The 15,383-nt window shown below is 35.9% G+C and overlaps 1 protein-coding gene across 1 annotated transcript in view; it reads right to left on the bottom strand.

Annotated features, from left to right (window-relative positions):
- MUC6 (mucin 6, oligomeric mucus/gel-forming) overlaps positions 1-15,383 on the bottom strand; it is a 52,971-nt gene that overhangs the window by 15,662 nt on the left and 21,926 nt on the right. The window contains exons 2-12 of the mRNA XM_009707370.1: positions 12,615-12,855; positions 10,935-11,061; positions 9,676-9,763; positions 8,409-8,518; positions 6,332-6,539; positions 3,939-4,061; positions 2,852-2,972; positions 1,831-1,969; positions 1,563-1,667; positions 1,138-1,210; positions 729-866 (exon numbers count right to left, since the gene is read on the bottom strand). Coding sequence (XP_009705672.1) covers positions 729-866; positions 1,138-1,210; positions 1,563-1,667; positions 1,831-1,969; positions 2,852-2,972; positions 3,939-4,061; positions 6,332-6,539; positions 8,409-8,518; positions 9,676-9,763; positions 10,935-11,061; positions 12,615-12,855 — 1,473 coding nt within the window. The remainder of the gene's footprint in view (positions 1-728; positions 867-1,137; positions 1,211-1,562; positions 1,668-1,830; positions 1,970-2,851; positions 2,973-3,938; positions 4,062-6,331; positions 6,540-8,408; positions 8,519-9,675; positions 9,764-10,934; positions 11,062-12,614; positions 12,856-15,383) is intronic.

Raw genomic sequence — 15,383 nt, forward strand, 5'->3', positions numbered from 1 at the left:
ATAGGTCAAGTAGCCAAAGAATCTTGATTATGTACATATGCAGTCACTGAGCCTCTGCCTTCTCAAGTTAAGATTGTCCACTTCTACTCGATGACAAATTCATACAGAAGTTTTTGTCTTGTTGGTATAAAAAAGGCTTTTTCAGTGGTTTTAAACCATGTAAAAGAGAAAATACGTTTGCAGTTACACATGTTTTCTTATGTATATAAAATCTGTAATGACAAAGAATATACATTTAAATTTTTTAAAAAGCTAAAACCTCTCTGTAATTCCCCATAGATAGTTAGAATGCAGGATATGCCTTTGCGGCTAACCTTGCTGTGCAATAAACATAAACATCTCCATCTGGTGCTTATCAGCTGAGCAGCTCTTAGATTCTAAGGCTGATGTTTACAGTGATCGTGCACTGTGTTCAAAGAACCATGTGCTCCAAGATGTAGAGGCGACACAAACTAATTTGTTGCCTCTTCATTGTGTAGAAAAGCACATATTGAAAAAGGCACACATAAAACATGTGAAGAACAGTATTATATTAGACATTAAAAATGTCAGCCATCTAATTTCTTTGATTAATTTTAAAGTTATTAGCAAAAAAAAAATTCTTAGCACAGCAGTTTTCCAGTGCAGGTATTTTGTTGTATTTCGTTTGAATCCAGAGAAGAATATACTAAGCTTTCAAAAGTACATGCTCTACATTTTCTCTTTTGCATGGGGACTAGATTTCTTACCTAGGGTTCTGCCTTTGAATTGTGATCCGACTTTCACATAGGCCTGGAACACAGGTGATGTTTGAACTACAAGTTCCAGCCCAAAGGTTGTATACATTTGAATGTACATTGAGGACTGTCTGAAAATAGTGATGTCTCCTAAAAGAACAAGGATATTTAGAAACACAGATTTTGATGCATAGGATATTGCAAAGTAATGATTTTAATGCATACGTAAGTGTTCTAGCATTCTGTCTACAAGCCTTCTCCTTCCACGCACAACTCTCCACAGAGGGACAGATGCAATGAGAAAGATTTTAATCTTCTTCTAAAACCTCTGCTATTGGCAATTGCAAGAGAAAAGATGCTGGGTTGTGCAAAACAGACATTTAATGTAATTTGGACTTTATGTATATTCCCTTTTCTTTACCTGATCTGTAAGGTAGCCGCTTAAGTTCATCATCGTCAGTAAGGAGTTCATTCTGAGAAATCACAATTTTGTCCTGTAAGAAAAGGACAGGAAATCAGAAGTAATTGTCTGTACTGATGGTATTTATATGTTCTTTAACTTAAGCAACTGTATGGTCAATGACCTATATAATGGGAAAAGATTGATTCAAGCTTTTTCTCACATGTTATTCCATACTGCTTTCAGTTTTCACTTTGAAAAATACTCTAACTTGCTGAGTTGATATTGCAGCCGAGATCTTTACTGTGTATGCATGAACCAGAACATATCTTTAGCATCTATCCTCCCTAATTTTTCAGTTCAGGCTACTAGCAAGGACTTCAAGTATTTATCTTGCTTATCTTGTTACTGAAATTCTGGATAGAACCTGTGGAGGGAATACTTACCTTTGTAGACAGGTAAATTACAGCACTAAGTGACGTCTCAGAATTAGAATAACCAGATTTTTCATATACAGCCATGAGGGTTCCATTGTGTGGCAGGCTGGAACTCTGGAGGAAAACAGTGAAAAGGGAAGTCTGTATCAGAATAGAAATAATTTGTAGAATAAATGTATATCATAGCAACACCTCAGTTTGTGTTCCAATAGGAAAACAAAGACAGACTAAAACATGTCCATTTGATATTGTGTGTTTCTAGACTGCAGGAAGTTACCTTCATAAGAACGTAAGTGCAAACCCCATGGAACCTATACGGTCTTGAATCAAACGTAGTAACAAAGGAGCCTCCTTCCAGTGAACACCTTCCAGGGCAGGGCAAGTCTTCACAGTTCCATTGGCCCATGGTACATTTACTGAGAAAAACAAGAAATGTAAGGTTATTCTTATACTAAGGCACTACTTACCAGCAGAGGATTTGATCCTTCTGTCTGGAGGTTTTGCTATAGCTAATCAATGTGCAAAACTGGTTAGTGAACACAGTGTAACATATATATACATTCTGAACTTTCATTTCCACTGTTTTGAAATTTCTTTTCTTTACACTCTAAAAACCTTCCTAGTAATGGAAGATGTCATTTGTATCACTTTTCCCCTTATATTTTCTATGCTTTGATTTCCTTTGCCTGTGTATATCAGTTGAATTTGCTCAACTCTTGCATGGATTGTCAGTAAACTTTCCTGAATAGATTAAGCATGAAAAGTGCATTCACTGTTACAATTCTGAGGATCACATTCCATTATTTATACTTTATTTTATTTATTGGAATTATGATTCCAAGAGAAGTAACACCAAAAAAAAATTTTTCCAATTTTTTTTTGGAAAAAAAATTCCAAATTTAAAAAATCGTCTCTTAAGAAATTATTTTCTGTTGCAAAACAGAAATCTAGTTTTCAGCACCGATTTGGTGACTAGAAACACTAAGATTGCCAGAAAGAAATTGTAAATACTGGATATTTGTTTTGTACTAATTGTTTTTACCTCCACTTTCACAGAGGAGATAAAAATGCTACTGTTTTTTGTGGCCAGAAGAAGCATTTATATTTGTACAGATTAATCAGAAAATGAGACTTGTATGTCTTCAGTTACAAATATATGATTTGTGGCACTCAAAGAAAGTGGCTTCAGAGATGGTATGACACATTTGCAGCTGCCCTCCAAAAAGTTAAGCTAAATTTTCCAGTTGTTTGTTGAGGATACTCTCCAACCTCTCACGAAAGAACCTGTTGCTACTCACCAGGTTCTACATGCTGCTTTCATTGTCTCATCAGGAGCGTATGTTTTCCCATTCAGTGTACATGGACACTGCTTAATGTGAACACATGTTCGATTCTTTGAGATGTCGTCAAGAACAGTTCCTGCCAAAGAATATAAACAAAACAAACACTTCTCCATATCCTTACTCAGCACTAAAGCTATTATAGCTTGAATGTCTTCCAAAATTAGCTTGTGAATGCTATTGTAGCACAGCCAGTGTCCATACTTCAAAATATAACATGCGGGACACTTTCCTTTAATTAAAATAGAACTGACTCTTTACAAGTGATAACAGCATTTGGCTACTTTGTGGTATGAAAGTGCAGACAATTGTCTTCATTTGAAATTTGAACTTAATTTGAAATAACAGTAAGTTTGAATGTTATTTTTTGAAATTTTATTTTTTTGCTGTGACACTCTAATTAAGTTGGGAATTTTGAAGAGTGGACGCATTCCCCAGACTACTAAGTCTAGTTTTAAACATGTAGCTCACAATACATTAATTTGACTACAATAAAATGGTGGTGATATTGATGTAAATACCCACATCACAGTAACCTTGGAGGATATTTTAGTTCTGAAATTTCAAGAAATTATGCAAATGATAGCCATCACTACAATTTTTGTAGGAAGTTCATCTTGAGCTATTTTAAAGGGATTTTACAAAATGCCCATAATACTGCAGAATTTCTGTGAGGTATGCTAAGTCTTGCTGGTGCCTTGAAAGGCTAGATACCTGTTTGGGATAGGAAATAAGGTCACTCAATGTATTTTATAGTACAGAACTTTAAGTAGGCAGCATATAATTATCCCTTCACATACCATGATCTTGTGAGGAAAATGCTTTCACAGTTCTGTTATTGCAAATAGTGACCAGGGACCTTTAAGGACCATGACTATTCAAGACTCCAGTTATATTACATAACCCAAGAAATGGCAGTTCTAGCAGCACAATGCCCTGAAATGCACTGCTAGTTCATTATTAAGAAGTCTATTCCGCTTGACTGGATATATGCGAAAAACATTTGTATGGACCATTTAGGATATGATAAATACAGAAACGATACCTTCTGGACAAAAGCAACCATAGGTACAGTGACTGGAACAGCTGTACTCTGGGTTGGAACAGGTTTTAATACATGGAGAACCACATTCCTCATAGATTTGGTTAGCAGAACATTTTCCCACAGCTGCAACAAACAGTGAAAATGTTAAGATTTTTAAAGTGTAAACAGAAGAATCTCTCATCTGCCACCTAGGATGGAAAAGACCTTGTGATTTCTGGCATTATGTTCTCTTATCCTGCTTCAATACTCAATTTGTCATCTGAGTATTCATTATTACCATCATATTCACTCTAGCTTTTATTATTTTTTCATGCTTTGTTTATTAGAAACTCCTTTCAGAAGCTTGAAGAATGGCAAACAGGCTATACCGCAGCCTAGTAAACTACTACAAATCAGATTTTCTGTAGTGCTTGAAGGATTTAAAGAATATAACTCTTGATCTTCTATATAGTTCCTGCTTCTCAGATATTATCTGCTTTTCAGAATGCAGCTACCTGGCAATTCTAATATGTGGAACTCAGAATATGTTTCATTATGTGATAAGCAGAGATTTATTCCTTATCTGAAAGGGTAAAAATAAGTGAGGTAGGGAAATAGAGGTAGTTAGAGATGAGCCTGACAAAGAAACAATAAAGACTAAAAAGTTCATTACCTTGGTATACTTGGCATTTATTTGAAAATTCTTCGCTTATCATCTTTGCTTTTGGGGAAATAAGGGTTCCCATTCCTTAAGCTTTGCCTTTTATCAATTTATTACCAGTCCTAGTAATGGTCTACTCACAATGTGAAAACTGCTGTGACTTGGAGAAAACCAGGCTATTATTTTACTGTAATTAGTAAGAATTATCGTACACTTCTGTCAATGCATACAGTGCCTTACTAATATTTATCTGAATCTATAAAATGCCATAAATGTGGTGCTTCGAGCCATGGTTTAGTGGGTTTAGCGGGTATGTTGGCATCGGGTATACGGTTGGACGTGATGATCTTTGAGGTCTCTTCCAGCTATAATGATTCTATGATTTTATAAGGAGTTTGCAATTTTGAAGGATTAAAACCAATTGCAGACCAACCAAGGAATAAAATGGGTTACCAATTTATGTAACATGGGTAACCTTGGAGAAGAGGAAGGGAAAAATTATTTTAGAAAGAAGCACAATTTTGAAGTGTCGGGTGTGATAATGGAGCTCAGTAGGGAACATTTTCAGTAAGTATGAGGAAAGAATGAAAGAAAACTCAATGTTAAATACAAAACAAAAAATGAAGAGTGGCACCAGTACAAGAAGATAAAGAGGACAACAGAAGAATATGGCACTGTATGTGCAGGGAGGGCAAAATGATGCAAGGCCTCATAAGTAACAATGGTGAGACGGTAGACTACAGCAAGTTAAACAGTGATTTCAGGAATATAATTCAATTGGGATTTCACCATTCTTATGCTAAAATTTAAATGGTAGCCAATCTTACAGATTCTTGAAACAGAATAAGAATCAAGGGATAAGGAGAAATATATTCCTGTCAAAGGAATTTATTTTACGAATTTGCTACCCATGACTATATATTCATATAAAGACTAAATAAAAATATGATTAAACTATATGCCTTTGAAGAACAATATCATATTAAGCAATGTCATTTTGAAAACTTCTCTTTTTTGACATGAGCTTCATCTCTGGTAATTTAATACGTGAGTTGGTTTGGAAATAACAACATCAATTTAAGTTACTTTTGATGTTTTTTATGATCAGCATGTTCTCTTATAAAACAATGAATCCTGCTACATAATGCTGACTATAGATTGAAGAGTGAGTCTGGTTCCCACAGGAACAAACACACACGTGGGCCTTTCTGCATAACAATCCCAATTCTACCCCAGCAACAGCCACAGATATCAAGTGCCACCAAATCTAAAAGCAGACACTGCCTGAAAAACATGTAGTCAGCTTCAGAGAGTGTAGTTATTTGGAAGGAACTTAACTGAAGGAAAACCTACTGAAAAGAGAATTGGTCCTGTTTTAGCCAAACCAGGACAACTGGCTAATTTGCTAAGTACAATAATGAAAAAACTGTACTTAAAAGAGAACAGCCTCCTGTTGGAAATCTGCAAAATTAAACAGTTTTCACTTGGTGGATGTTTCTCTCTTTTATGGTCACTGATCTAGACGTAGGATATATGTTTCATGCTTCCTCTTTCTCCTTTGAGGTTTCCATGCTCTTCATAATGCTTTACCAAAGACCACTGTTGTTATCTTAAGAAAAAACAATTGTTTGATTCAAGACAGTAGAGACTTTTCTATCAGTTGATTTAAATTCCAGTTAATCATCATTCCCCCTCTATGCAAAATATAGCAAGGTTAAGTACAATCTCCTGTGAATAAAACATTTGAACTTACAGCAGAGGTTTTCAGTTCTCCAGTTGAACACCATTTGATGGGACATAGCACATTGCCTTGAATACTCCGACAGTGTAGAGCAAGTGCAATTGTTTTGTCCTGGCTCACTGCAGTCCTGCATGTCAAGCTGGCAACGGATGACAAACCCATCCTTTGGCACACTGCAGGTTGGTGACACCAAGTTAAGTAGCTGAGAGCATATCATGGCCTAAATAAAAAGAGAAAGAAAATTGTTCCTAGTAGTGTTTCCCACATGTGAAAACCACAATAGAATATCACTGCTAGTTATGATTTTCTTGTTGATTTGTTAGCTTTTTTCCCCTACAGTTTAGTATTACGTATTTGACTTAAAATGCATGAGAAATTCACGAATAGAAGGGAATATAAATCCATCGTATAATAGAATGATCTTGATATGTTGAATTAGTTCTTTTTCTCATTAACTTGAAAATGAAGTCATTCTTTCAGTACCATCAATCCTCCTAAAAACAGCTGAGAACATTAGAGGCGGGGAGTATGTTGTCTCATGGAGATTCAGTTCCAGGACGATGTGAAGATAGCAAGATTTATTCCCCTTTGAGGAAACATTTGATACGTTCATATTGCCTATCATGTTGCTTGCTGCAGTATAAGGTCCCAAAGAGAAACAAGGTAAATAGGTTAAACCTCCCAGGCAACAGAAGTTCTTCACCAGGTCATAGAATCATACATCAAAGTAATTTTTCAGTGTGCATACAATATTCTTCAGAAAAGTATCTTCCTCACAGGACCCACAGAAACTCCTGTTCCTATTCCTGCTCTTCTTGTTAAAGAGTTGCTACAATACTTGTGTTTCTCTGTTTCTCTGTTCTGGGAAAAGGAGAACCTCAGAAGGATTCTAGCTGGCTCTTCGTCTGTAGTATGAAAGCTAAACTTTTTAGCAAGAGGAATGGTTTCTATGTTCAAATGAAGAGATTCCTGGGTTGCTAGAAAAATAAGATGAAACTATTAAGGAACAAAGAAGAAAAATCTCCTTTTTTAAGAGAAAACTTTTTAAGCATTCTGTAATTACTGGTAACCTATATACTGTATATAAATAAGTACATAAGAATTGCAAAGTAAGATCATATTCTTGTGAGGAAGTACAAATGGAACCAAAGAGCATGATCATTCTATGTAAAGTGAAATGCTTTTTAGAGGATAGCAAGGAGTACTTGCCATTAGGTATATGGTGGCTTTATGACCTCCTAGGTAGAAAAAAGGACAGGTTGAGAGAAATTGTGGAGTTTCCATATACTCAGCCTGGAAGATCTACCCAGAAGATACTAAAAATCTACTAGGGCATTAGTCTGGACAACCTGCTCTAGCTGACCCCACTTGAGAGGAGGGGTTAGACTAGATGATCTGAAGAGATCCCTTCCAAGCTAAACCATTCTGTGATTCTGAAAAATCTGTGTGGGAATGCATAATTTGAGTTTCACCAGTGAAGTAACTTAACAGGATCATCCTAAGTAGGATTTGATTCCTGTATCTGCAAAATCTAAGAAATAGAAACCCTTTTGTTCTTTGCTGCTACCAACCTTCCTCTTTCAACCATAGTTACATGGATGCATCATGTTTCAGGTACACAGACTTTCTTTCCATCTAGGACTGGAAGTGATAGCAGTTGATAGTGGTTGGCTCTGTTATGAAAGTTGTTATCTGCCAAAATGTTAAGACATTGTTGAATGTCTTCAAGTTTGTACAGCTAATAATGTCAGATCTCTAGTTGTTCAATGAAACGTTCTTTAAAGCTTCACCGGTTTCCGTGAATTTCCTGTGATGACGTGCATGAAATTTCAGAAAGCTGTGAGCTAAATGCTGGTATGTTTATATGAGTGATATAAATCCAGTCTCAAAAATGCCCATAGGTCTTTTTTCAAAATGTATTTTAATGCAAAAAACTCCTTTATCATATTATGCTATACAAATGTTGACTTCATCCATATTCATGGAAGTCAGTTTTGTGAAACCACTGCATCTTCAGTGTTCGTTTCTATCTGTCTTTCCACCTCTGTTAAGAATCATGCTGCAGAAAAGCCAAGAAGATCTTTCTTACGTATTTTTTGTGAGGAATGGTAGAAATTGATATCTCCTCAGACAGGCAGATCTCTGATGGATCATCCATTTTTTGTAATGCAGCAAATTTATATGCATCCAGTAATTTACCTGTAAATTGAAGGGTTATAATTTGTCAGGAAAAAGCCCACATGGATTTATTTACTTGTTGCTGTGATGTAGCAAAACTCAGATTCTACTCTTCGACTGTGAAAGGTCCTACTAATTAATCTCCCTGATGAAAACAACTACATCTTTTGCCCTTTGCCTGGAGTCTCTTCAGTAAAGCATACTTTTATAACCTTGATAATTTCTCTGAGTTATTTCCTAATCTATCACATCTGCTACCTTACGCGATACCACCTGCTACTGTTTTTCTGGAAGCTGTGTTACATTTTGCCAGCTGCTAATTCATGCCTCTTCTCCTCATCCACCATTCCTACATTTTCCCCTACATGTGGGGTTAAACTCATCACAATCCAAAAAATATTGTATACTTTTTAGAACTCCTTTCTGTGATGTGTATAGAAAACTGCATCTGGCTGTGTTGATCTGAGATTAGTTTATTGTGCAATGTCATGTCTCCACACTAGCACTATAGTTCAGATTAGCACTGTGCTTTCAAAACAAATCTTCCAAACATCCCCACTCCATACAATTTGATTTCCATTGTGAAGTGGTCTTGGCATACAGAGTTCCTTTAAAACAAAACCAAGCCAGAAGATGTGTCCAAGAGCATGTGTAATGAGCTCCAACAGTTAATGGGCATTAGTTCAACAGTCCAGATTAGAGTAACTCTGAAGCGAACCCCCAAACCACATACAGCACAGATGTGAAGTCATCGGCACCAACTGTTTTGTTATAAAGATCCACCCTTATTGGGACACACTACTTGTTAATGTTCTTGTCCACAAGAACATAGAGCCTCATTCTTGTTTCTGCCCAACATAATAATCTTCCTCACTATGCCTTGCTATGAACCTAGACTGTTGTGAAAGTTAGGTGAGAGAGATTGTGATCCTTACCACCTGTTTCTAAAATATAAGAGAGTCCTTATCACTTCTCTGAGGAACCCACAATACCATCATCATAGCAAATAGTAGTGTGTAGCACAATCATATGATAGGTATGTTGGTGACCTATGGGAGTGCTTTACTCAATTCTGAAACTGAGTGAGCAGTCAGAGCAATGTTAGTACAAGTATTAAATTTCCACCTTGACTCAGTTTAACCAGTTCTCCTTTCATCTGACTTGTCCTCAGATCTTACCTTCACTCACAAATTCGTTCAATTCATAACCATCGTAATTTCCACACATTCCACAGGTTTTCCCCATATACTTTTTTTCAGTCAATACCTAAAATAAAATAAAGCAAAACATTTAAAAGGATCACCCTAACTAAAATTATTTGTACAACATAACCTTTCTAAAACAAATTCAGTTCAAGGATCCAACTAAAGGTGATCCTTCTCATTAATTTCAGTGACTTGATTGGAGGAAAAGTTTTGGAAGCAGTAACTTCTTTTCCCAATAGGCGAATAGTGATTGTTACAATTTTTTGATTTAATAAAATCATAAGATTCTATGATATTTGCAGAGAATTGAGAAGAGATAATATTCTAAGGAGCCAGAAAAAATAGAAAAGGAAATGATGCTGTTTCCTTGCTCATATCTTTGTTGATAAAACACAAGTTTCAGGTTTGTTTTCTTAAGAAACTGAAGGTTACAGGAAGAAAATCTGTTTTCAGAAGAAGGTTATTCAATTATCTATTGCTCTGGAGAGTAAAGTGGCAGTAATCACTATTGGCTACAATCAGTGAATTATTATGAAAACCTTAGATCAGAGAAAATATTCTGACTATACATAGAATTTAGTGTGTACCCATCACGGTAGCATTTCCTGTTATACATGTGATAGCAATGCTCGTAAATCTCCCAGACAATTTATTATGTAACAATCTCTTTGTTTTAGCAAACTTACCAATTTGAAATTCAGTGTCTTTTGTCACATTAATATCACAGGTCACACTGAGAAAATGTATCATCTTCTCTAAAATATATCAGGGATTTTGGAGGGAAAACATGAAAGGATTCAGAAAAAGGAGAGAAAAAAGGAGCTGGTGGGACCACCATATGTTTGAAACCAACAGATGGCCAGGGGAAGCACAGTAGAAATTACAAAACTAAGGCATACACTATTAAATTCTACACTTTAAACAACTTCAGCATCCCTTTAGCAAAACATTGTAGCTGCTGGAATAGCCTGAGGAAAGTTTAAAATCTGTGAAAGCATTCACAAATGTCAACATTAGTGGCTTTAGTTAACTATCAATGCTGGAAGTGAGAGGAACATGCAGGTATAAAAAGCAAAGTTGTTTATTACAAGAGGAACAGATGAAGCAGGAAAAGAATAAATATCCAAACAGTAAATAGATGCAAAAAGCACCTGTTAAGTCTAAAGAGATCTTATCATTCCAGTAAGTCAGTGAGAATTTTCTCTTCTGCTTTATGAGAACATTTTACTAACCATGAGATAGTCCTCATTGTTCCACATGACAACTAGCTCCATCTCCATCAGCTTGGCCACCAGACGGATGTTGCGTCCATAAGGTGCTATTTGAATTCCATTGCTGGTGTAAGGCAACTTAATGACACTGTAATAAGGTGAGAAGAGGAACAGACCTTCTCATACCAATGTAATGCAGGTATTAGTTACCTTTTTTAACATATAATACACATACAATCTGAGTACCTGCAGTAACATGAAGTAGAATTTTTTTGCTTTGTAACAGTAACAATTCAAGATACATTAAAATTTCTGTTGACTGAAAATCGATGTCAGCAATTTCACAGAATAATCACCAGGACATGATTGCATAGTGGTTATACTAGTGAAAATGTTTGCGCAAGACTTGACAACTTCGCTTTGGTTTTATTAGGGTGTAGTTACATGTTTCAAGAACTTGTAACAATACAGTTTGTGTGTTAGAACTGTTGCTGGTTATCCTGAAGAGCTTCTATGGACTACAGCCTGTTAATATAGGAATTATTGCTACGACCAAAAACCGACAAGATTAAAGAAACCCTTAATGGGAATGTTGTAGCAGAATTAGGTTTTCATCCTTGCGGCTGAATTCTAATGCTACAAACTAACATCACTAAAGAACAAATATATTTTTCTAAGTACTTGGTATGTGATATAATCATAGAAAGTTGGTTGGAAGGGACCTTCTGAAGGTGCCCAGGCCAGCCTTCCACCTGAAGCAGGGCTATATGCAACACTAGACCAGGTCAGTCATGGCATTTGGTTCTTGTGAATGCAGGACAAAAATTTAAAATGCAGACCATTGGGTTAGGCCCATGGGTTTATCTAGTTTTCCTGGAACATAAACTAATAAAGGAAGTTTTTCTAAATACAGTTTGCTAAATTAAGGTATAGCTGCAAGTTATCTTTTTCTCATGATGGTTATTGTACACAGGTAAAGTATAATAAGATACAGACAATCCACAGCCAATTATTTCCCATATCCACACGTACTCACAGACAAAAATTCAACACTGCCTATCTGAGAAAAGTGCTGAAAACTTCCCTGGAGGAATTTCCTTATATGGGAGCAATTCCTCAGTAAACCAGCTGTTTTCTCGGCATAGTAATTCTTGGAATGATGTGAACAGTCAGTGCTCTCATACACAAGGACTTCTTTGTAAGCCCCTCCAATATTTCTCTGTTGGTTATATGGTTCAAAGTTTCTTTTCCATCCTATATATGTGTTATTTCTAGCACAGAGGGTTCAGAGTTATCTAAGTCTCAAATCAGATGAACTCTAAGCAAAACACAGGAATTTCAAGCAATACCTTCTAAAGGGTATAAGCCATTTCATTTGTGCTTGTGGTAGAGAGAAGCATAAGCAGACCGGTAGTACCTAGGTGACTAGTTTCAATGCGAGAACTGTTTTGGTCTGAGAAGGTTAGTTTATCCTTCGTACACAAACGTACTCTAAACTTGATTCAAATAACTGCACATGAACTACTTCTCTAGAGAGTGTGGATGCTTGATAGGAAGAAATGGGAATAAAGTCCAGTTAGATGTGCTAACTTCCATAATTTGCTAATTAATTTTTGATACAAAGTAGTCATCTTAAGCGCAATTGTTATATAACGCCTTGCCTTCTTTAAACACTTTTTCCCATTCATTGCAGAATCTTACCCAATGCTCCTGACAGAAATGCTGCCTTTCTCAACAATGACAACGGAAGGTCCCAGCTCAATAATGATCCTCGCAATTTTTTTGTCCAGCCCACGGCGGAACTGAATGTTGAAGTCTGGGCTGGTTTCATCACATACAGTTGCAAAGATATAGTTGCAGGTGCCAGTGAAGTCATACTGATATTTATCAAAGGTTGAAAAATGCCCTCCACCCCAGGTAGAACAGGAATCCTTGCTCAAAACTATAAAAGCGAAAGAGAAGAATGGATTTAGGTCTCCCACCAGCTTATTTGCTCACTCTGATTGTCATTTCAAATATAAATAGCAGGAAAAGCTAGTAAGTTTCTACTCAGATTAATTATGTAAACAACATCCTAGCCATTTTTTTCTGTAACCTCAAAATTTTATCTCAAGTCAGGAAGTGAAACAATAGTTGGAGTCAGAACAACATTCTTATTTACTGTAATCAGAGGAGCGCTCCCTAGCTTCCTGGCTTGGGAAACACACTTCTGTCTCCTTCATTGGTAATGAGGTTTACCTTCTTATTTCAGTCTGCTTGATCTGTCTGCAAAGGCAACAGCTTGCTACTGGAGAGATCTTTAACGTCTCAGGCACAACATTTATGAAGCTATCTATGGCATTACTGTATCATGATCCATTGCACAGTCAGATCATCAGATATCCAAAGACAGTCTTCAAAGTCTAACTTGTAAGTCCCTACTTTTTTGGCTCTGTGTTTGTGTGACAAAGTTCCAGCCAGCTTTGTAATACATGGAATGTTTTAATCACCTTTCATTTTTAAAAAGTAATCACTGTTCATCTGAATGGACAGATTTTAGGAGGCTGAAATTAATCATAAAAAAGAGATACAACTCCAGCGCTTGGTGTTAGATATTTCTATACCTACTTAAAGCATTTGAACAGTCCCTCTGAAGTTGATAGAACTACTGAAGTAAGTAAAATCAAGTCCTTGGTTATATATTTCGAGACTCAGATTGTTACTTTTAATTTTTTAATTATTTTTGCTTATGGAGCTATATGAAGCTCAGGTATCTTAGAATATATCTTAGAAGCATAGAGTATCAGGTAAGCCTATCAAAGTCTACCTGCAATTTATATTCACTGCTTTAAAGCTAAAACAAATTTTTACTCTTAAAGAGTGATCAAATGACTACAGAATTCTACTGGTTTTATTCGGGTCATGTAGAAAATACTGTTTCCCAATGATCTGTTACCTGTTAGCAAAAAGTACTCCTCTTCCATACTTCTGTGCTGTCCAGAACATCTGACTGGAAAACAGGAATCGGCTAATTGTTATCATTGACCTTCATGCCCAATTCCAGCTAGTTTAATATATTGTGTTTAAGTGATACTGATCAGCAAACCCCAGCTTTTTCAGTGTGCCAAGGAACGTTTACCTGGGGTTGCACAATGGTCAGAGTGCACTAGGTACCCCTTTCTATAAATATAGGGATGCCTTTAGAGTATTTGTTTTTATTTAAATCTTAGCAGAGAAAAATAACAAATGGGAATGTCAATAATGTCAAAAGAAAGTTTAAAACTATAATATATATTTGTCTTTTGAGTTCAGTTTTTATTAAGTGATATCTGGGGATTTTCTTTTAATTTGTGTATATCCAATGCCCTACTGTTCCTCTTGTAAGAACAGACAGAAGACAGTGATGAGTTGCTGAATATTTTTTTTTTTTGGCTGATCACATATACTCAACTATTTTTACCTTTTGGCTGAATTTCATGTAGCTTTTCTATGCTTATGCTGAATGAAAATTCACCTAATTCAAGCTACTCTCTGTTTCTTCTGCCTAAAGAAATGCTTCTTAGTATAATAAATATGCATTTTATGTCATTCTTTTTGTTCTACACCTTTCCATTTTCCCCAAACTAGATTAAGAATTTCATTGTCAACCACTGAAATGCTGCAACTTTTGAAGTACACAGAGTTGCTTTTTAACAGTATGCAACAGTAAAGCACAGTATTTTAAAGTAAAACATTAAAATTATGGATTCCTAGGAAGAATGTCTGTAAATAGAATATGACAGAAAAATTGTTCAGAATACTAGGACTGACATCGATATTTATTTTAGAATGGATCTAGTGAAAACTGTGTGTTTTCAGAAGGGTTATAGCCTGTATCCTGTCTTAGCAGAGGAACAGCATATCCTGTAAAATACAGTATATCACGTTAGCATGACAACATTTATTCATTCTTGTCATGGACGTGGAAAATTAAATGTTTAATGAATCAAATTTAAATTGAAAAGTCAGTGCCTCACATTTCTTCAGAATAGAACATGTGAAAAGTTGTATTCGTTTTGACCAAGGGTTGGTGTACCTTGATATTTTATTTCCAGCATTGATCGTTAAGAGACTGCCCAAGGGAAGAATACCACCAGGTCAAGTACATATGCTTCCCCAGATACTCTCTCAGTCTCCAATTATTTTCAATTCAGGGGATTTTGTGAGGCTATTGGGATTTGTCTGCTTACCCCCTTGTGCTCTGGCTTCCAAGTACCTGTCCAGTCTCGTTTTGAATAGAAGTGAAATTTCTTTGTAACAGAAAATACCACAATCACTGCTGTCAAAAGTTACCATTTTAATTATGAGTTAACATTTTGAAGATATCCGCTTTTCTAACAGTACTTCTGATTGATAGATAATATTTTAAGTATTTTAAAACTATAATATGTTAATCATTTTGTGCTTTGGCATGGCACACATTTTTACACAAGAAAGATGGTAGTATCTTAC

This window comes from Cariama cristata, unplaced genomic scaffold (assembly GCF_000690535.1).
Source record: "Cariama cristata isolate BGI_N322 unplaced genomic scaffold, ASM69053v1 scaffold3409, whole genome shotgun sequence".
In the NCBI taxonomy this organism is placed as follows: domain Eukaryota; kingdom Metazoa; phylum Chordata; class Aves; order Cariamiformes; family Cariamidae; genus Cariama; species Cariama cristata.